Genomic DNA, 23,796 nt, shown 5'->3' with positions numbered 1-23,796 from the left:
AAAGTTGCAAACTCATAAAAATCATGAAGAATGGAAGGAAGAAACTCAAGATCGGTGAGGGACGGCGGAGAGCTCACCTTGGCCGAAAATGAGGAGAAAAACTCGCCCGTTTTCGGCTAAGGGACCCCTTTATAGGTGGCTGGCCAGGCCACGTTCGGGAGCCAAAAGTGCCTCCGCATGCATGCCATGTTCGGTGGCCGAACTTGAGGTTCGGCGGCCGAACCTGGACTTCCCTCACTTATGCTTTCGGGGGCCTAAGGCACACCCGAAGCGCATGCATGTTCGGCGGCCGAACTTGAGGTTCAGCGGCCGAACCTGAGTTTTCCTCCAAAGTTGTTTTCATGCAAAAAATCATTTCCTTTTTACTTAAAATCATGAAATACATCAAAACATTTTATGAAAACATGTTTCTACCCTACTAGAGGCTTCCGAGATTCCACCGGATGGTAGGAATTCCGATACTGGAGTCTAGCCGGGTATTACATTCTCCCCCCCTTAAGAACATTCATCCCCGAATGTTCACCAACTAACACATAGCATGGCATACAACATAACATACATATGAAACACATGAAACATATAAGAAACTAACCTTAGAAAAGATAAGGGTATTGCTGGAGCATGGACTCCCGTGTCTCCCAAGTGCATTCTTCCAAATTGTGGTGGTTCCACAGGACTTTCACCATCGGGATTTCCTTGTTTCTTAGCTTTCTGATCTGGGTGTCTATGATCCGTACTGGCTGTTCGACATAGGTGAGATCCTCTTGGATCTCCACATCAGGCTCACTAAGAACCTTGCTCGGATCTGACACAAACTTCCTCAACATTGAAACATGGAAAACCGGATGGATTCTTTCCATTGAAGCAGGTAAATCCAGCTTGTACGACACATTCCCAATCTTTTTCAAGATTTCAAAGGGTCCGATGTATCGTGGGGCTAGTTTACCTTTCTTCCCGAAGCGAACCACTCCTTTCATAGGAGACACCTTGAGCAATACCAGATCCCCCTCCTGAAACTCTACCTGTCTTCTGCGGATGTCTGCATAACTTTTCTGTCTGCTCGCAGCAGTCTTGATCCTTTCTCTGATTATGGGTACCACCCTGCTGGTAATCTCTACTAGCTTAGGCCCTACCAAGGCTTTTTCTCCAACTTCTTCCCAGCAAACAGGTGATCTGCACTTCCTTCCATACAAAACTTCATATGGAGCCATCCCGATGCTAGCATGATGGCTGTTATTGTAGGCAAACTCCACCAAAGGTAGATGCTGCCTCCAAGAACCGCCAAAATCCAGCACACACATTCTAAGAATATCCTCTATGGTCTGGATGGTCCTTTCTGATTGTCCGTCCGTCTGTGGATGGAAAGCAGTGCTAAAATCTAACCTGATACCCATGGCGTTCTGCAGACTCCGCCAAAATCTGGAGGTGAACTGGGGCCCTCTATCGGACACTATCGAAACAGGAACCCCATGCAGTCTAACAATCTCATCGACATACACCTGCGCCAACTTGTCCACAGAATAGCCACTCCTGACAGGGATGAAGTGAGCAGATTTGGTGAGTCTGTCCACAATCACCCATATGGAGTCCAATCTGTTGGACGCCGCCGGTAACCCCACTACGAAGTCCATAGCTATATTTTCCCATTTCCACTCTGGAATAGGTAGCGGGTTAAGCATTCCAGCCGGCTTCTGATGTTCCAGCTTCACCCTCTGACACACTTCGCAGGCTGACACAAACTGTGCCACTTCTTTCTTCATAGCTGGCCACCAATAAACCTTCTTCAGATCTTGATACATCTTGGTGGCTCCGGGGTGAACGCTGTATCTTGCATTATGAGCCTCTCTCATAATGTCTCCTTTTAGCCCTATGTCATCTGGTACACATAGTCTACTCCCATAGCGGAGGATCCCTTTGCTGTCGAATCTGAACTCACTATCTTTGCCTGACTGAACAGTCCTGGAAATCTTCACTAACTCTGGGTCCTCATGCTGTTTCTGAGCCACCTGCTCCAGAAACACGGGTGCCACTCTCATCTGGGCTACCAAAGCACCTGTACCAGACAACTCCAATTGTAGACCTTCCTCAACGAGCTTGTAAAACTCCTTCACTACTGGCCTCCTCTCTGCCGATATGTGGGACAAACTGCCGAGTGATTTCCGGTTTAAGGTGTCTGCCACAACATTCGCCTTACCCGGATGGTACTGAATCTTGCAATTATAGTCACTCAACAGTTCCACCCATCTTCTCTGTCTCAAGTTCAAATCTCTCTGACTCAGGATGTACTGCAGGCTCTTATGATCTGTGAAGATCTCACATTCATAGAGGTAGTGCCTCCACATCTTGAGTGCAAAGATTACTGCTGCCATCTCCAGGTCATGTGTGGGGTAATTCAACTCATGCTTCTTCAGCTGTCTAGAAGCATAAGCAATCACCCTTTCATTCTGCATTAATACACAACCCAGTCCCACCCGAGACGCATCACAGAAAACTGTGAAATCCTCATTGTTAGCTGGCAAAGCTAACACTGGTGCTGACGTTAACCTCTTCTTGAGCTCTTCAAAACTCTCTTCGCACTGGTCAGTCCACACAAACTTCTGATTCTTCCTAGTTAGTCTGGTCAGAGGAGCTGCAATCTTTGAGAAGTCCTGAACGAACCTCCTGTAGTAACCTGCCAAACCCAAGAAACTTCTAATCTCTGTCACTGAAGTAGGTCTAGGCCAGTTAGCCACAGCTTCTATCTTCTTGGGGTCCACCTCTATCCCATTTCCTGACACAACATGCCCCAAGAATGAAATGCTCCTCAGCCAGAACTCACACTTAGAGAACTTGGCATACAAGCCATGTTCCCTCAAGGTCTGCAGAACTAACCTCAAATGATGGGCATGCTCCTCTGCATTCCTGGAATACACTAAGATATCATCTATGAAGACAATAACAAAGTGATCCAGGTATTGGCTAAACACTCTGTTCATGAGATCCATGAATGCTGCAGGGGCGTTGGTTAACCCGAACGGCATTACAAGGAACTCAAAATGCCCATATCTGATCCTGAAAGCTGTCTTTGGCACATCTTCTTCTCTTATCCTCAGCTGATGGTACCCAGATCTCAGATCTATTTTGGAGAAACAACCCGCTCCGGCTAGCTGGTCGAATAGATCATTGATCCTTGGCAGAGGGTACCTATTCTTGGTAGTGACTTTGTTCAACTGCCTGTAGTCGATACAAAGTCTAAGGGATCCATCCTTCTTCCTCACAAACAAGACTGGAGCACCCCAAGGTGAGGTACTCTGTCGGATGAAGCCCTTTTCTACCAGCTCTTGCAAATGTTCTTTCAACTCCTTCAACTTGGCTGGGGCCATCCTGTAGGGAGGGATAGAGATCAGTCTAGTTCCAGGCATCAACTCTATCTCGAACTCTATCTCCCTAGAAAGTTGTAAACCTGGAAGGTCATCTGGAAAAACATCCTGAAATTCTCTGACAACTGGCACCGAGGCTGGCTCCCTGACCTGACTACCTAGCTCTCTCACATGAGCCAAGTACCCTTGACATCCCTTCCTAAGCAACCTACGAGCCTGAAGAGCTGATATCAGACCTCTAGGTGTACCCCTCTTGTCTCCTCTGAAGACGACCTCTGACCCGTTCTGATCTCTGAACCTGACTACCTTGTCTCTGCAGTCGAAGGTAGCACCATGGGTAGATAGCCAATCCATCCCTAGAATGACGTCAAAGTCTGTCAAATCTAGAACCACAAGGTCGGCGGAGAGGCATCTTCCCTCAATAAAAACTGGACTGTACTGGCAGACTAACTCTGCCACTGACGGGTCACACTTGGGTCCACTGACCCATAGGGGACACTCTAACCCAGAGACTATCAGACCCAACCTCTCAACGGCTCTCGGAGCAATAAATGAATGAGATGCACCCGGGTCCATTAATGCATACACATCAGAACACCCAATGACGAGATTACCTGACACCACGGTATTGGATGTGTTAGCCTCCTGCTGAGTCATGGTGAAGATCCTGACTAGAGCTGATGGACCTTCACCTCGGGAACCAGAAGAAGAGGCTGCCCCTCTCCCTCTACCTTTGCCACTGCCCTGAGTTGTGGCTGGAGCTGCTGGCTGTGCCACACTACCAGAAGCTGTCTGCTGGGGCTGGCCCATAAAAGGTGCTCTAGGACACTCCCGAGCCATATGTCCCTCCTGTCCACATCTGAAACATGTATTAGTCCCAGCCTGACACACTCCCTTATGTGGCCTCCCACACCTTTGGCATTCTGTACCATCTGAGCCTGAACTCGAGCCACCGCCTAAACCTAGACCGGACTTCAACTTACTCCAAAACTTGTTCTTCTTCGGCTTCTTGGTGGTGTTATCCCACCTCTTGCTACCTGAGCTCTGAGAAGAGGGACCTGGCCCTCCTCTGCCTGGGGTCTTAACCCCTGAAGACTGGGTCACTGACTGCTTCACTGACCCCTCAACTATAGCACTCGCCTCCATCCTCCGAGCCATATCCACCACAGTGTGGAAACTTTCCCTCTCAACTGACTGAATCAAAGAGGAGTACCTAGAATGCAGCTTCATAATATATCTCTTGGCTTTCTTCGAATCTGTATCTAGAGCTTGCCCTGAAAAAGGCAATAGCTCCAAGAATTTATCCGTGAACTCCTCTACACTCATGTGTTCTGTCTGCCTCAACTGTTCAAACTCGATCATCTTCAGTTCTCTAGAACTGTCTAGAAAAGCCCATCCAGCAAACTCATTCGCGAATTCCTCCCATGTCATGCTGTCTAGTCTCGGGTCCACATAACACTTGAACCATTCCCGTGCCTTTTTGCACTTTAAGGTGAACCCTGCCATCTGAATGGCCCTGCTGTCATCTGCCCCTAGCTCATCAGTTATTGTCTTCACTACTCTCAGGTACTCAAAGGGATCATCCCCTGACTTGTATTTGGGAGCATCCAGCTTAAGGTAATCTGTCATCTTTACCTTGCTCCCACCGGCTGAGCTAGGTCTAGAAGGTTGAGTAACTGGGGCTGCTGGTTCTGTAGGTGGTGAAGGTGGGGGTGCAGCATTCCCCGAGGTGGGGTTTGCCGGGTTTGGATAGAAGGGTGAGGGTGGATAAGCTGGGTACTGTGTGTAAGGTGGATAGAAAGGTGGATAAGGCATGTAGGTAGGGTAGGGGTTAAAGCTGGAATAATCCGATGTGCCTCCCATCGGATACCCTGAACCCTGTGGGAAGGGTGGATAATGGGGTGGAAAACCATACCCCGAGGCCTGAGCGCCTCCTTGTGACTCCCCTGTCCCTTCTTCCGCCATGCTGACATCCAGATTCCCATCCCTCCTCTGATCCTCTTCCATAACCTCCCTCACATCTGAAGAACTTCCTCCTCTATCAGTCCCCCTTCTACTAGCATCAAAAGACCTTCTAGGGTCCCTTGACACTCTTTCTTTATTTGCTCTACATGACATTGCCCTAGGCAATGTAGGAGGACGGGCGCTTGTGCCCTCATCCTCAGGTGGTACTCCAGTCAATCTTGCAGATCGACGGGTTCCTCTCATCCTGTTTTCTGAAAACAGTACACATCACACAAACATTAGCATCATATGGTTCATGTGGAAACACATGAACCTGCATCACATATATATCATTCATATCATAGCATCAATGCACATGTATATAATCATGGCATTTCATATCATCATACAAGACAGGACTCAACATCCTATCCTAGTGGACATGATCTTCCTATTGTGCTTGACCTTCTAGAACATCTATGAGCCCGACACTCTAGGTCCGATCCTATGAACCTAGGGCTCTGATACCATTTTGTAATGACCCGAAAATTGGACCGCTACCGGAGCTAGGATCCAGGTCGGCTTAAGGCCGCCGGGACCCGTAGCAAGCCTGACATGCAACCTGTAAACCTGTTTAATCCCATACATGATCAACAACATACATAAAAAAATTAAAACTGTTCTTTCATACATTCTCTCATACACCAAACTCAACCTGTGCATGCACAGAACATAAGCATAAACATAACTATGACCCCTCTGTGGGATCTCATCAATGCCCCAATGGACGATACAATATGTTGAGTTGGTTTACATAAACATCATGAGACATCTGAGATCATGTATTAAAAGGGATACCTTATACATAAAGTCAAGCACAATCTCTAATCCTCAATATCATTACATGTCTAAAACTGTACTTTTACATAACATTAATACATTTATCATGTCCACACTATCTATTACATACACATGACTTCATTACTCTTGCGGACCTCCTGGTCTACCCTGTACCTGCAAACCTGGGGGATTAGGGAGAGGGGTGAGCTACTAGAGCCCAGTGAGCAGAATAATAAAACATTCAAATCATATGACAACATGGAATGCATCACATCACAGCTAATCACATCAAGGATGAACTTGTCACCAATAGCCCTCTACATAGTCCAACTGTACCAGAACGTAGAATGGGTCCTGGTCTTTCTCTTACATAGCATAACATAACATGGTCCAACTGTGCCAGAACGTAGAATGGGTCCTGGTCTTTCTCTTACATAGTGCCAGCGAACGTAGAATGGGTCCCACTGGTCTTACATTCCGTACCGTACATATCACATCGTCACATCATAGATCGAGAGCTATGGATCATCCAACGTTCATCCACATCAACATTAAAATATGCAATGCAACATATTCGTGAATTCTAGTGCAAACAACCTAAATCATCACATGGCATTCATGATGCATGAACATGCTCAAAACTTTACAATTTGATTACTTTAAAATGTAAAGGTTTATTCTACTCACCTCTGGATAGCTCTGACTAGACACTGGAGCAGCTGACTCACTGCTGGGGTCCTCGGTTCCTCGGGTCCGAACCTACACAGGTGGACTCAAATGAGGGACCAAACAACTAGAACATAACTCTAAAAACATCCCCCAAAACCCTCTAAAACTCCTCAAAACATCCATGCAAAACATGCAAAGGAAGGCTGAACAGGGCAGGTTCGGCGGCACCTTCGGCGGCCGAAAGTCCCTCCAGAGCCGAAACCCAGGCAGGTTCGGCGGCACCTTCGGCAGCCGAAAGTCCCAGACAGAGACGAAAGTCTCTTTTCGGGGGCAGCTTCGGCAGCCGAAAGGCCTGCCTTCCAGCAGGTTCGGCGGCCGAAAGTCCTTCGGCTGCCGAACCTGGTTTCTGCCAAAGGGCAGAAACTTGGTTCCCTTTGCACAATTTCCTCTCAAAACCATCCAACATGCATTTCTCCTAATCTACAACATACATACTCAAGCATGCAAGTTCCTAGGGGCATCAAACTACCTTAAACCCCATCTACAACACATCAAGCAACCACATTGCTCATAAACATACATAAAACCCATAAACCTAACCATGAGCTAAACATGCATTTTACCCCATACATCTACTTAAAACTTACTTAAAACATGCCATAAGCTCAAGATCGGTCCTTACCTCTTGAAGATCGAGAGAAGAACGACCCTAGCTCGGAAAATGGGAGAGAGAGAGTTCCTTGAACCTCCAAGCTCCAAAACTTGCTCAAAAACTCAAAACCTTCAAAACAAAGTTGCAAACTCATAAAAATCATGAAGAATGGAAGGAAGAAACTCAAGATCGGTGAGGGACGGCGGAGAGCTCACCTTGGCCTAAAATGGGGAGAAAAGGTCGCCCGTTTTCGGCTAAGGGACCCCTTTATAGGTGGCTGGCCAGGCCACGTTCGGGAGCCGAAAGTGCCTCCGTATGCATGCCATGTTCGGCGGCTGAACTTGAGGTTCGACGGCCGAACCTGGACTTCCCTCACTTATGCTTTCGGGGGCCTAAGGCACACCTGAAGCGCATGCATGTTCGGCGGCTGAACTTGAGGTTCGGCGGCCGAACCTGAGTTTTCCTCCAAAGTTGTTTTCATGCAAAAACTCATTTCCTTTTTACTTAAAATCATGAAATACATCAAAACATTTTATGAAAACATGTTTCTACCCTACTAGAGGCTTCAGACATCCGAGATTCCACCGGACGGTAGGAATTTCGATACCGGAGTCTAGCCGGGTATTACAGCTGCAGATTAGAAAAGCACATAGCTTATCCATCTTTGAGAGTGCTACCACCCTAGAAGGATAAAAGACGTTCGTGTGGATACCATTGAAGGTGTTCGTTGAAAAAGCAGCATCTTGAGTCCGGGATTGCATCTTCTTGTCGAGTCTAATAGGTTAGTCTCGTATCATTCTTTTCAAAATAAATGAAGCACTTGGATCCTGGTAGGGAGACAGAGATTTTTTTTTTCCGCTACGTGTTTTAGGTTGCAGTAATCTCTTGGTTTCCTAACATATAGACATGTTGGTCCCTTCAAGAAATTTTCAGCCTTTTATGGACATGCTGGTCCCTTCAAATAACTTTCAGCCTTTTATGGACATGCTAGTCCCTTCAAGGAATTTTCAGCCTTTTATGGACATGTTGGTTTCTTCAAATAACTTTCAACCTTTTATGGACTTGTGGATCCCTTCAAGAAAATTTTCAGCCTTTTATGGACATGTTGGTCCCTTCAAACAAGATTTTTTTTTTCAGTAGTTTAGAGACATGCTAGTACGTTCAAACAAGATTTTTTTTTCCAGTAGTTTAGAGACATGCTGGTCTGAAATAGTAGTTTAAAGATATGATGGTCTGAAATATCAGTTTAAAGACATAAGGTCTTAAACGTAAGTTTATAGACATGCATGTCTCCTCACAAATTTCAGATCCTCCCCGACAAAGAGATAAAGAAACCAACCTTTCAAATTTCTTGAAACTTTAAAAGTAGATAAATAACATACCTTTCAAAAGCTCTTAAATTTTGAAAGTAGATAAAAAACCCCAACATTTCAAATCTCTTAAAACTTTTAAAGTAGATAAAAAAAAAACCTTTAAAGTATCTAAATGTTTAAAAGTAGATGGAAAAACTAACTTTTCAAAACTTTTCAAGTTAGAAAGTAGATGAAAATGGAGGAAAATAAAAGGCTTGAAAAACAGTCACAAAAGCATAAACATGCCCTCAAAGATCATTTGGGCTTTAATACCATATTGAAAAATCAAAAGGAAGCTCTGAAACCATCATTAAAATAAAAATCGAAAGCTTAGAAACTTTGATAACATATTTAACTTAGAACATAAAATATATGTCTAGAACTAAAATTAGATATTCAAAAATATCTAAAACCAGACAGAAATAGCTCAGAAAATAGAGCATCACGAATACAAACCAAAAACTAAGGTTTCTATAGAATATGTAGTATCAAAACAAAGATGAGAACAATTGGAATATACACTTAGTAAACACATATCAGAACACGAAATTATCTTGACAAAAGAGAAAGAAGCTGAAAAGAAAAACAAATACAAACTTGAAAACAGAAACTGAAAAATACAAATTTCTTCTTCTTCTTCTTCTTTCTCATTTCTAATAATCATTTATAGAAAGCTCTCTTTCTCTCTTGATTTCGAGCTGCAATACACTCTTTTTATACGCAAAGGTAAGCCTTACAAAGTGTAACATCCTAAAAAAAATAAATAAATAAAATTAAATAAAAATAAATAAATAAATAAATAAAAGAATAAAAAAAGGAAAAGAGAGAAAGAAAAAAAAAAGAAGATAAATTAAAATTTAATTTAGAGACAAGTGGCACTTTACTAGCCACTTAACCAAAAAAAAAAAAAAGAAAAGAAAAGAAAAGAAAAGAAGAAGAAGAAAAGACTAGAAGAGAAAAGATTAACTCATCTTCTTCAATTTTCCTCTCTTCCCCGTGTACCAAGAGGAAACCATTTCTTCTTCATGTTTTTTTTTCTACACCAAAATTTCTTCAAATTTTCACTTCCAATCAATTATCTACTTTCTCCCAACACCTTTCCAAAGTAGAATTTGAAGAAAAGAAGAGAAATTAAAGAAAAAAATTCAAGGTTAAGGGAGAGTGAATAGTAACAAGGGTTGGGAAATTGAAAGGTATATCAGGGGTTTTGATGTAGAAATATTTCTTATCATTTTTATGTGAATATTTATGAGGAATATTGTATTAATATGATTTATTTATTTATTTTTTTATGAAGAAGAAGTGGAAGGGAGGAGTGGAAACTCCAAAGGGAAAGGAAAGGAAGAATAGAAATTTTAAGCTTGTGGAAGATTTTGGAAGGTTTAAGGTTTGTGCTCAACTTTATTTGAATAAATTTAATAATTTGTTAATTAGGTTTTATTTGAAAATTTTACTACCTTGGTAGAACTAGATCAAGTGAATAATATTTTAGTGATATAGTATGATTAAAGTTTAAAAAAATGATAAATTTGATAAATAGAAAATTTTGAAATTAATATGTAATTTGAGCATAATTCAAGTTATGGACCAAGTGGAATATCTCTGCTTTCTTTTATAGGGATGTAATTTGGTTAAGATATAGTAAAAATAATAATAATAAAATTAATTATTAGTCTAAATAAGGAATACCATGTGAAACGTTGTAAATTAGTTAAGTTAGGGTTGAAAGAAAGTTGTTGGATAGAAATAAAAATTAAAAGAAAAAGAAAAATGAGATATGGTATATGGGGATAAATAGGAAAAAAAATATTAGATTAAAAAAAATAATAATAATAATAGTTAATTAATTAAGGATTAAATTATGAATTTGTAATTTATGTAATTGAATTAAATTAATAGATTTATATGACAATGTTTAAAAGCACAGTTGTAATATGATAAAGTATTATAGTTTGAATAATTTAAAGTTACACTGTATTGAAAGTTTTTGTCCCCCTGTTTAAATGTATAAATTATTTAAAATCTAGCTCTAGTAAGTTTGGTGGGAATTATGAGTTAGTTTAAGGGTGCGGCATGGCATATACAGATCTTGCAGTACTGCATTACAGTTACACTGATTTTTGGGATACAATGAGCTACCCTACAGTTATAGACTCGGCTTTTGAGTCATACAGTTATTTGGCACTTTGTGCCCTACAGATACAGTTACCTTATCTGACCCAACAGTCCCATTTAAATTTATAGGGGCCAAAAGAAAAATAATAAATAAATAAAAGTATTAAGAGAAAATAAAACTTTTTACATGAAGAAAAAGAAAAAGACTATGAAATTAAAATTTGTATATATGTGAAATAATAATATGATTTAGAATTGTTTCAAATTATTTGCTATATAGTTTATTGTTATTTATTTGATTTATTGTTGATAAATGAATTTTGACTTAAATGATTTATTTTTTTAAATATAAAAAAAAAGTTGAGCACCACTAAGCAATTTGCTTAGCGCGAAGGAATGTATTTTTCCTCGCGCAGGTTGTAGATCCAAGAAACAGTAGATCAAGATCTGCATCAACCCAGTCAGAGTTACATCATTAACTATATTGGGGTATATTTTGTAAATTTTATATAAAGTTACTTTTGGAAATATGGCATGTACATAAAGTTTTAGAGATAAAGTTGTTTATGGTTTGAATTAGATATATTTGAATATTTTAATTTTGATGTATGGATGATTAGTATAAGTTTTTGTGTTGAGATTAATGAGATGGTTTATGAAGTGTTTGATCTGCATTGAAATTGTGTTGATGTTAAAAGAAATTTGGGGGTTAAGATTGAAGTTTATAGAAGTGTGATATTACTATTCACAGGTGAAATTAAGTTCATATTTCAAGGGAAACTCTGTCGAATTTTATTTTAAAAGAAAAAAAGTCATGAATTACATGATATAAATTAAAGGAAAAATAAGAGAACTGTTATAAAATGTGATGTCTCCGGCCCGATTAATTAAATAACCGGGTAGGGGGTGTTACATTTAGTGGTATCAGAGCCTGGTTTAGTCGACTCTAGGCAATATGCGGGTGAATAGTTAGGTATAGGAATATGTACATGCCATATATATTAAAGATATGATGTAACTCTGATGTAACTCTGATGCAGATCTATTCTATGAATTTTAATGTTATAGGATGACTGAAGAACAGATAGAACTTCAAGTTGGAGAAGAGGTAGAAAGTCATGTACCGACTGAGGCCATTGGCCATGTACCGCCACAGTCTCCTCCTGGTGCTAGAAGGCTAGAGCAGGAGGTCTTATTGAAGCAATTAACAGAGATTTTCAGGCAGGTGGCCGGAGTAGCTCAGCCAGCTATAGTTCCACCACCGACTCCTGCACCAGCACCAGTCAGGCTGCCTATTGATAAATTGAGAAAGTATGGTGCTATAGAATTTAAAGGACGAAAGGAAGATGTTGCGTCTGCAGCAGAATATTGGTTGCAAAGTACAGACAGGGTGCTTCAACAGTTACAGTGTTCTCCAGAAGATAGTCTCGTATGTGCAGTGTCACTACTGAAAGAAGAAGCCTACCAATGGTGGGACACTGTGGCACAGACAGTGCAACCAATACAGAGGACATGGGAGTTTTTCTTAAATGAGTTCAGAAAAAGATACGTAGGAGATATTTATTTGGAGGAGAGAAAAAGGGAGTTTATCTATTTGAGGCAGGGACGTATAACAGTAGCTGAGTATGAAAGGGAATTTATTAGATTGAGCAGATATGCCAGGGAGATTATTCCTACAGAGGAGGCAAAATGTAAAAGATTTGAACAAGGGTTAAACACTGAGATCAAGATGCTTCTAGTTGCTCTTCAGATCAGAGATTTTTCAGCACTGGTGAATGCAGCTTTAAATGTAGAGAAAGTGAGGGAAGAAGACCAGACTAGAAGACAAGACTAGAAGACAGAGGAGTCAGCAAAAAAGGACTCACAGTCAGAATCAAAGTCAAGGACAGATGATAGCTTCACAGGGCTCTAGTAAAAGACAGAAAAGTTTTCAACCTGCTAGATCAAGCCAGTCTCAAAGGCAAGGCCAAAAATCAGCTCAGAGTTTAGCAAGTGGGTCTGTTCAACAGACTACTACTGTGGCCAGTTTAAGAGGCTCAGGAAGAAGTCTTCCACCAGAGTGCGACCACTGTAGAAGGAGACATACTGGTACTTGCAGACTGCTGACAGGAGCTTATTTCATATGTGGCTCTATGGATCACATTATGAGGGATTGTCCTAAGAAGCAGACAGCCTCAGCACCAGCAACAGAAAGAACTGCACCAATAACTCAAAAGGCTAGAAGCAAAGGTAGAAGTGAGCCGACAGGTACCTCTAGTCAAAGAGTGTTAGAGACTGTGGATAGACCAGAATCTAGAGCACCTGCCAGAGCTTATGCCATCAAAGCCAGAGAGGATCAGGATTCCCCAGATGTTATCATGGGTATATTTTCTATCTTTGGCCGGTCTGTTCATGCTTTAATAGATCCTGGTTCCACACACTCTTATATTTGCATACCTATCATAAATAAAAAAGAACTACAAGCAGACATACTAGACCAGGATATAGTAGTAACTAATCCTCTTGGCCACAGTGTAGTTGTTAGTAAAGTATTTAAAGATTGCCCCATCTTAATTCACGGTCACATTTTTCATGGAGATTTGATTGAATTACCTTTTCGGGAGTTTGATGTGATTCTAGGAATGGATTGGTTATTTAGACACCAAGTTATAGTTGACTGTAGAAAGAAGAGAATCACGCTAAAGACACCAGAAGGTAAAGAAGTAGTAGTTGTGGGCGAGAGATCAGATTTTTTTTCCCAATGTTATCTCTGCTACTGCAGCCAGAAGAATGATAAGAAAGGGTTGTGAGGCATACTTGGCCTGTGTTTTGGAGGCTAAGAAGGAGAAACCTATTGTGCAAGATATACCTACTGTTTGCGACTTCTCTAACGTCTTTCCAGACGAATCACCAGGATTACCTCCAGAAAGAGAAGTAGAATTTGTCATAGAAGTTGTACCAGGCACTACACCCATATCAATTGCTCCCTATAGGATGGCTCCCACATAATTAAAAGAATTAAAAGTGCAGCTACAAGAATTACTCGGTAAGGGTTTCATACGCCCTAGTATCTCTCCCTAGGGTGCACCAGTGCTATTTGTTAAGAAGAAGGATGGTTCATTGAGATTGTGCATGGATTACAGACAACTCAACAAGGTGACCATTAAAAATAAATATCCACTACCCCGTATAGATGACTTGTTTGATCAGCTAAAGAGAGCGGGTGTCTTTTCTAAAATTGACCTAAGATCAGGTTATTATCAGCTCAGAGTAAGGGATGCAGATATTCCAAAGACTGCATTCAGGACCCGATATGGGCATTATGAATTCCTTGTCATGCCATTTGGATTGACTAATGCTCCAGCTGCATTTATGGACTTGATGAATCGTATCTTTCACCCTTTCTTGAACCAGTTTGTTGTTGTGTTCATAGATGACATTCTAGTCTATTCAAAAACAAAAGAAGAGCATGATAGGCACTTAAGGATTGTGTTACAAACGCTGAGGGAGAAACAGCTTTACTAAATTCAACAAATGTGAATTTTGTTTGAATGAAATATCTTTTCTGGGACATGTAGTATCTGTAGAAGGCATAAGGGTTGATCCCAAAAAGATAGAGACTATCCTTGCATAGAAGCTACCCAAGAACATTACAGAAGTCAGAACCTTTTTGGGGTTAGCCGGTTATTACCAAAGGTTTGTAAAAGGATTCTCTCAAATAGCTGCTCCACTGACAAGGTTGTTGCAGAAAAATGTCAAATTTGAATGGAATTACAAGTGTCAGGCCAGTTTTGATCGATTAAAGGTTATGCTCACGGAGGCACCTGTCCTTACATAACCAGTGTCAGGTAAGGACTTTGTGATTTATAGTGATGCCTCTCACAATGGACTTGGTTGCATGTTGATGCAAGATGAAAAAGTTGTTGCTTATGCTTCCAGGCAATTAAAACCACATGAAAGAAACTATCCCACCCATGATTTAGAATTAGCAGCCATAGTCTTTGCATTAAAGATCTAGAGGCATTACTTATATGGTGAAAAATGTTATATTTATACGGATCATAAAAGCCTAAAGTACTTGCCAACTCAAAAAGAGTTAAATTTGAGACAAAGGAGATGGATGGAGCTATTAAAAGACTACGATGTATTATTGACTACCACCCTGGCAAGGCAAATGTGGTGGCGGATGCTCTTAGCAGAAAACATTTGCTTGCACTCAAAGCTATGAATGCTCACTTGACATTGGCTAGAGATGGTGCTGTTATTGCAGAATTGAAAGTTAGACCCCGTTTGCTTCAACAAGTCCAGGAAGCTCAGAAGGAAGATAAGGGTATTGCAGTGAAGGTAAGACAAATACAGGAAGGAAAGGATAATGGGTTTGAAATTAAAGCCGATGGTTGCTTATATTACCAAAACAGAATATGTGTGCCAGACATAACTGAGTTAAGGAAGAGTATACTTGAAGAGGCTCATAGTAGTCCATACGCAATGTATCCTGGTAGTACAAAAATGTATCAAGACCTGAAGAAAAACTATTGGTGGCCAGGAATAAAGAGAAACATAGCAGAGTTTGTTTTGAAATGCTTGCCTGTCAGCAAGTAAAAGCAGAGCACCAAGTTCCTTCTGGTTTGCTACAACCAATCTTTATACCAGAATGGAAATGGGATCGAGTTACTATGGATTTTGTCACTAGTCTGCCACTCACACGAAGAAAGAAAGATGTTGTATAGGTGATTGTTGATAGATTAACAAAGTCTGCACATTTTCTACCTGTCATTACAGATTATTCCCTTGAAAAATTAGCAGAATTATACATAAACGAGATAGTACAATTGCATGGCGTACCTATCTCTATCATATTTGACAGAGACTCAAGGTTTACATCAAGATTTTGGGAGAAATTGCATGAAGCCTTGGGTACTAGATTGAACTTCAGTACAGCTTTTCATCCCCAAACGGATGGACAGTCAGAGAGGGTAATTCAGATCTTAAAAGACATGTTAAGGAGCTGTGTTATTGAATTTGAAGGAAGCTGGGAAAAGTATCTTTCATTAATGGAATTTGCTTACAACAACAACTTCCAGTCCAGTATTAAAATGGCACCTTATGAAGCATTGTATGAGAGGAAATGCAGGACTCCTCTATGTTGGACAGAGCTAAGTGAAGATAAGCTTGTGGATCCTGACTTGATAAGACAAACAGAAGAAAAGTTTAAGATCATCAAGGAGAGGTTAAAGGCAGCATCAGACAGACAAAAGTCATATGCAGATAAGAAAAGAAAGAATATAGAGTTTTCAGTGGGCGATAAAGTCTTCCTTAAAGTTTCACCTTGGAAGAAAGTGCTGAGATTTGGCAAAAAGGGCAAACTAAGTCCTAGGTTTATCGGTCCTTATGAAATTATGGAATGTGTAGGACCGGTAGCCTACAAGCTAGCCTTGCCACTAGAACTTGACAAGATACACAATGTCTTTCATGTTTCTATGCTTAGAAGATACAGGTCAGATCCCTCTCATATCCTCCCAACAGAATCTGTGGATGTATAGCCAAACTTGTCATATGAAGAAGAACCTGTGAAAATTCTAGCAAGAGAAATAAAAGAGTTGAGAAACAAAAGAATTCCTCTTGTTAAAGTTCTGTGGAGGAATCACAAAGTAAAAGAAGCAACTTGGGAGAGCAAAGATGTCATGAAAACACATTATCCTCATCTCTTTAATACAGGTAAAATTTCGAGGATGAAATTTTTATAAGAGGGATAGAGTTGTACATCCTAAAAAAAATAAATAAATAAAATAAAATAAAAATAAATAAATAAATAAAAGAATAAAAAAAGAGAGAAAAAAAAAAAGAAGATAAATTAAATTTTAATTTAGAGACAAGTGGCACTTTACTAGCCACTTAACCAAAAAAAAAATAAAAAAAGAAAGAAAGAAAAGAAGAAGAAGAAAAGACTAGAAGAGAAAAGATTAACTCATCTTCTTCAATTTTCCTTTCTTCCCCGTGTACCAAGAGGAAACCATTTCTTCTTCATGTTTTTTTTTACACCAAAATTTCTTAAAATTTTCACTTCCAATCAATTATCTACTTTCTCCCAACACCTTTCCAAAGTAGAATTTGAAGAAAAGAAGAGAAATCAAAGAGAAAATTAAAGGTTGAGGAAGAGTGAATAGTAACATGGGTTGGGAAATTGAAAGGTATGTTAGGGGTTTTGATGTAGGAATGTTTCTTATCATTTTTATGTGAATATTTATGAGGAATATTGTATTAATATGATTTATTTTTTTATTTTTTTATGAAGAAGAAGTGGAAGCGAGGAGTGAAAACTCCAAAGGGAAAGGAAAGGAAGAATAGAAATTTTAAGCTTGTGGAAGATTTTGGAAGGTTTAAGGTTTGTGCTCAACTTTATTTGAATAAATTCAATAATTTGTTAATTAGGTTTTATTTAAAAAATTTTACTACCTTAGTAGAACTAGATCAAGTGAATAATATTTTAGTGATATAGTATGATTAAAGTTTAAAGAAATGATAAATTTGATAAATAGAAAATTTTGAAATTAATATGTAATTTGAGCATAATTCAAGTTATGGACCAAGTGGAATATCTCTGCTTTCTTTTATAGGGATATAATTTGGTTAAGATATAGTAATAATAATAATAAAAAAATTAATTATTAGTCTAAATAAGGAATACCATGTGAAACGTTATAAATTAGTTAAATTATGGTTGAAAGAAAGTTGTTGGATAGAAATAAAAATTAAAAGAAAAAGAAAAATGAGATATGGTATATGGCAATAAATAGGAAAAAAATATTAGATTGAAATAATAATAATAATAATAAAAATAATAATAATTAATTAATTAAGAATTAAATTATGAATTTGTAATTTATATAATTGAATTAAATTAATAGATTTACATGACAATGTTTAAAAGTACAGTTATAATATGATAAAATATTATAATTTGAATATTTTAAGGTTATAAAGTCTGACCCTAGTAAGTTTGGTGAGAATTGTGAGTTAGTTTAAAGGTGTAGCATGCCATATATAGATCTTGCAGTACTGCCCTACAGTTACACTGATTTTTGGGATACAATGAGGTACCTTACAGTTATAGACTCGGTTTTTGAGCCATACAGTTATTTGGCACTTTATGCCCTACAGATACAGTTACCTTATCTGACCCAACAATCCATTTAAATTTATAGGGGGCAAAAGAAAAATAATAAATAAATAAAAGTATTAAGAGAAGATAAAACTTTTTACATGAAGAAAAAGAAAAAGACTATGAAATTAAAATTTGTATATATGTGAAATAATAATATGATTTAGAATTGTTTCAAATTATTTGATGTATAGTTTATTGTTATTTATTTGATTTATTGTTGATAAATGAATTTTGACTTAAATGATTTATTTTTTTTAAATATAAAAAAAAAGTTGAGCACCACTAAGCAATTTGCTTAGCGCGAATGAATGTACTTTTCCTCGCGCAGGTTGTAGATCCAATGAACAGTAGATCCAAGAAATAGTAGATCAAGATCTGCATCAACCTAGTCAGAGTTACATCATTAACTATATTGGGGTATATTTTGTAAATTTTATATAAAGTTACTTTTGGAAATATGGCATGTACATAAAGTTTTAGAGATAAAGTTGTTTATGGTTTGAATTAGATATATTTGAATATTTTAATTTTGATGTAAATATGGATGATTAGTATAAGTTTTTGTGTTGAGATTACTGAGATGATTTATGAAGTGTTTGATATGTATTGAAATTATGTTGATGTTAAAAGAAGTTTGAGGGTTAAGGTTGAAGTTTATAGAAGTGTGATATTACTATTCACAGGTGAAATTAAGTCCATATTTTAGGGAAAACTCTATCGGATTTTAATTTAAAAGAAAAAAAAAAGTCATGAATTACATGATATAAATTAAAGGAAAAATAAGAGAACTGTTATAAAATGTGATGTCTCCGACCCGGTTAATTAAATAACCGGATAGGGAGTGTTACACAAAGTCAACACATGCCTATACCTAAATATGGTACATTGATTGTCTTACACACAAAGATTTTCTTTAACTTCACTTAATAAAAAAGCTCATCAAAATAAACTTTTTGCGGCAAAATATCTCAACTGCCAACAATCTCCACTCGTTTAAAGCTGAAGAGTCTACGATACAACAAAGACAATCCAAAAACAATTATTTACAATTCTCAAAAGTGGAGAGAAGCAAATCCATAGCCGAGAGGGTGCGAATAACAATTTGCCCTACTCAAAGTGACATGGGAAATCCATGTCAATACAAAAGGTCTCATCGATATTGATTGAAAAAAGAATCAGAAAAAAATAGAAATTTTCTCACTAGAAAAGGATTAGAGCGAGAAGAATTGCTCCATCTTACTGCATAATAGTTGAGGTTCACGCTTTTTAACTTGATGGATGGGGAAAGCCAGTAAGATTTTGTACAATAAATTTGGTATTTGATGGACTGAAGCTCCGGAGACCTTGACTGAAAACCACTTGGCAAATTTGAGTGTAGTCAAGAGCTCCTCTATGTTTGCCTATGATGGATAATGGATGCTCTATGTGTGGTTGATTAAAATGTATTTGCTATATTGTAATACTATTAAATCCATAACCTATTGATCCATGTTAAATTGATTTTTTCCTAAATATACTAGCTCTTAGCATGATTAAAAAGTGTGATTTTACAAAATACATAGATGTTTTAATTAGGTTTTAAAAAGTTCAGGACTAAATAATCAATTTTGATAAAGTACAAGGACCTGCTAGTAATTTACTATCATATTTTCTTCTTCTTGATTTAGAAAGTCTCATATTTGCCAAAACCTCCTTTCTCCGTAATCCAAATCATTATATTTTCTTCCACTATTTCTAATCCTATATGTAGGGTGATAGGGAAAATAAAGAAACAAAAATAGAAGAGAGGGAAAGACAATAAGAGAAATAAGAGATTGGCGAAGAGTGACTAGTGAAGAGAGATGAAGGAAGATGAAAGAGTTAGGCCTTGCTAAAAAAGATTATATATCACTAATAGGAATGGCTGAGATGTATGGCATGGATTCTTAGAAAGAATCAGTGGATGTGAGGGTCGAAACCAGGACCCCAAAAACCTTTTAGGAGTTTCCTGTTAGGCTAAAGAATGAGTACAAATCTTTCCTTTGCTAAAATACATATCAGTACATATCGGTGTGGTTCAATTTTACTGAAATTTTATTTTGCAAAACCGAATCAAACTGAACTCATTGAAAGTTATAAAAATTAAAACTAAACTAAATCAAATTACTGTGTACACCAAATCAAATCATCAAATTTAATTGGTTCGATAGGTTTTTTTGGGTCCAAACTGCATAGTGCTCAGCCCTATTTACCATCATCCTCTTTGATAGTTGATTGCAGTATAAGAATCTTGAATAACTCAATAAATAGATTATTGTTTTTTCATGAAACAGAGAGGCAAAGGCCTAAGTCAGCTAAAACAATAAGAGTGAAGCTTTATATACAAGTGCCAAAGAAGAAGAAACAACTGGTTAGAACTTACACTAGTAACACAGGACCTCTAAATGTATCCCCTTCTGAATTGCAGCTAACTGCACTGTCCAGAAATGATAATCAACATCAGAAGCACAAAAGAAAAAGAGAAAAGAACAGAAAATCAGAATCATTATAGACATTCCCATTATATTCACACTGACAAACCTTTTTGACCTGGATACAGTTGCTAGAGAACATACACCTGAAGTTTGTTTCTAAACAAAATTGCTATTATACAAATATGACAAGGGAGCTTACCAGAAAAAGATTAGAATGAAATCCACCTTTTTTTTTTTCCTTCATAACTCTCCTGAAGCTCCCCTAGTCATTAACGTAAAGAACCTAAGCAGGATACTCAACAAAGTCATGACTCCAAATCACCGTGATTCTAGATTGTTGCGCACCCGAGAAGCAAGTCTTTGCACAGACTCATTATCAAAAGAGCCATCTATATCCTTAATCTTTGAAACAAAGTCCATAGATTCTTTATATCGTCTTGCTTTACAATAACCATCTACCACGATCTTGTAGGTTAGCTCATTTGGTCTGCAGTCATGCTCAATCATGTAGCTAATCACCTCATTTATTTCTGTAAACATTTCCTGTGCTGCATAGCCAGTAATAAAAGTATTATACGTAAAAATACATGGTCCAATTCCTCTTGTTGTCATCTCAGATAGGATTCTTAGAGCCTCCTGCATGTTCCCTTGTCTGCAAAAAGCTTTGATGACAGTGTTATATGAAACGAGGTCAGGTTTCCCACCAGATGTTTCTAGCATCCTGAGAATCTCTTCTGCTTTCCAGCAGTCTCCCCCTCTGGCATACATGTCCATCAAGCTATTGTAGGTGATGAGATCTGGCTGCAAACCACTCTCATGAATCAATTGAAGCATTTCGTGAGCTCGCTTATGCATATTGTTCTTTGCAAAAATTGAAAGCATAGAATTGTATAAAACTAAATCCGGTTTGTATCCATGTGTTTGCAATGCCTTAAATGCCCTTTCCATACCCATTAGTGATCTACACCTGAAGTTTGCAAGAACAAGGGTTCTCAACAGCATCCAGCTGGGAAAGATATGACCACCATAAATATCTTTCTCAATCCTTTCCATGCCTTTCACATTCCCTCCCTTTGCATAAGCGTGAAGTATCAATGAGTATGATGTTTCACTGGGCTTGAAACCCTTCTTCTTCATGTCCAGGATGACTGATTCTGCTGCTTTCCAATCACCTCGTCGAGCCAGAGCATTCAGAAGTGCATTATATGTGGTAACACATGGAGTAAACCCTGCTTTAATCATCTCCTCATGCATTTTTGCAGCATCAATATCTGAACCACACCGTCCATATGCACTAATTAAAGTATTGAATGTGTCTTTATCAGGTTCAAACCCACAACTTTTCATTTCCCGAAGAACCCGATTCACATATTTGTGCTCGCCCTCATTACCACACATGGCAAGCATTGTGTTCCATGTAATACGATTAGGAGCACATCCATTTATTTTCATATCGGAAAGAATCTTCAGCATCTCCTCTGATTGTGACTTCTTTCCTAGCATTCCAAGAACAGCATTGTAAGTGCACACGTTAGGAACACAACCCAACTTCTTCATCTGGTCAAACAACTTTAAAGCTCTATCCATCTCTCCTGCTCTGCCATAAGCATTTATCACCGTAGTGTATGTAACAGCATTTGGCATTATTCCTTTACAAGTCATTGAATCAATAAGAGTAACTCCTTCCTCATATAACCCTGCCCTCACATAAGCTGCTACAAGCTCATTATAAGTCACAGCATCAGGTGGGCAATTGTTATCCTCCATTTCTTTCAAGATTGTCAAGGCCTCCGAGTAAATCCCAGCCTTGCCAAACACTTGCAATAAAGCATTATAAGTAACTGTTCCTGGTACATAGCCCTTAGATTTCAATACAGCAAAGAATCCTTTTGCTTCATTTAGCAAGCCCTCTCTCCCACAAGCAGATATTACAGTACTGCAAGTAAATTCATCATATTCAAGTCCTCTACTTCTCATCTCATCTAAGAGGCCTACAATCTTATTCCAAGACCGACCCATTTTCCCATAAACATCAAGCATGACATTGTAAGTGACCAAAGTTGGTGACAAGCCTGACTCCGTCATTTTCTCGAATATTTCAATTGCTCTCTTATACTTGCCTGTACGAGAGTATGTGTGAAGAATAGTTGTGTATGCGCGAACATCTAGCAAGTATTTGTCAAGGGGAATAGCATCGAAGAGCTTCGATGCAATAGAATGCTGCGATTCCCTACCAAGAATCCTGGCCATTAGTTCAATAGCATTGTTATCTATTTTCTCATTTGCAGTTCCTAAATTCAAAAGTGTCCATTGAAACAAGTAAAGGGCTTTTTCCCAGTTGCCAGAATAGTCCAATGCTTTCAAGAGGCTAATCAAATCAACTTGAAGCAGCTCGTATTTGCAAGTATCAAAGAAAGAACTCAAACAATGCAAAGGCTGTTCCAAAATTGAATCAAGTATCAACTTACCCTTCCTTGTCAAGTAATCGAGAGACCCGTTATCGGATACATCCTCTTCTTTGTCGACTTCAAACTCAAGGACTGAAATGGGATTTCCTTTTGGAGCTGGTTGGAGCTGTTTCTGGTCTGAATCATCCGAAATTCGAAGAGAAGAAGAGAATTTAGTATCGTTTAGCTTGTGGGCCGTTGAATTGGGTGTAGAAGACAGATGGAGGAGGTGTTGGAGGAGAGAGTCAAATTGGAAAGAGAGATGGGAAGGAGGAAGAGTTGGTGGTAGTTTTGCTGAGCTGAATTTCGGAGATGGGTTCGGCCTTGGTGGTCTGTTCTTTTGGATAGGATACGCTGGTTTGTTGGGGAACAGAGTACCTTCCATCGCATCGCATGAACTCAGAAGTAGGTTTTTGGATGATTACACTTCAAATGGTGGAGGAAAACATTGCACTTTACAGAGAGCCAGAGCGGGTAAGGCGGTAGGGATGGTTGTTTGGTCTCTATTGATGATGGAAGATTGGCAGACGCTTGCGATAAGCCTTTTTCATCATTTTCTTTTAGGGCCAATAACTTAGTTTTCTAAAAGGTCCTATTGTTTAATTTATTTTAAATTTATTTTCAGAAAAGTTAATCACTACAAAACACTTTTCTTTCTAAAATTTAGGGAGAATTGCCATTTAACTCTATACTTTATAAATATTTGCAATTCTATTATATTTTTTTAAAATGAGTAATCAAATTTAATATTTTAAATATTTAACTAATTATATTTTTAAAAAATAATCAAAACAATGTAGTTTTTAGTTAAAACATTGTAG

General features: G+C 38.5%; 1 protein-coding gene and 2 long non-coding RNA genes across 3 annotated transcripts; 2 read left to right on the top strand and 1 right to left on the bottom strand.

The window, feature by feature from the left end:
- The first annotated feature begins 9,755 nt into the window (after window positions 1–9,755).
- LOC122723793 lies at window positions 9,756–11,489 on the top strand. The gene is made up of 3 exons (XR_006350958.1): window positions 9,756–10,009; window positions 10,114–10,203; window positions 11,348–11,489. It is a non-coding gene; the product is annotated as an uncharacterized LOC122723793 (long non-coding RNA).
- Window positions 11,490–16,883: 5,394 nt separating this feature from the next.
- LOC122723799 lies at window positions 16,884–18,564 on the top strand. The gene is made up of 3 exons (XR_006350969.1): window positions 16,884–17,101; window positions 17,206–17,295; window positions 18,404–18,564. It is a non-coding gene; the product is annotated as an uncharacterized LOC122723799 (long non-coding RNA).
- A 2,021-nt stretch (window positions 18,565–20,585) lies between these two features.
- Window positions 20,586–23,540, bottom strand: LOC110617476 (pentatricopeptide repeat-containing protein At2g18940, chloroplastic). The gene has a single exon (XM_021760270.2). The coding sequence runs from the start codon at window positions 23,358–23,360 to the stop codon at window positions 20,847–20,849; it is 2,514 nt and encodes an 837-aa protein (XP_021615962.1). The 5' UTR covers window positions 23,361–23,540; the 3' UTR covers window positions 20,586–20,846.
- Window positions 23,541–23,796: the final 256 nt, after the last annotated feature.

Source organism: Manihot esculenta, chromosome 6, assembly GCF_001659605.2.
Source record: "Manihot esculenta cultivar AM560-2 chromosome 6, M.esculenta_v8, whole genome shotgun sequence".
Taxonomy (NCBI): Eukaryota; Viridiplantae; Streptophyta; class Magnoliopsida; order Malpighiales; family Euphorbiaceae; genus Manihot; species Manihot esculenta.
This window is presented reverse-complemented; position numbering and strand designations above follow the sequence as displayed.

What these genes read in the sequence shown, in the direction of transcription:
- LOC110617476 (XM_021760270.2), bottom strand. Translation starts at nt 23,360, where the DNA reads ATGGAAGGTACTCTGTTCCCCAACAAACCAGCGTATCCTATCCAAAAG.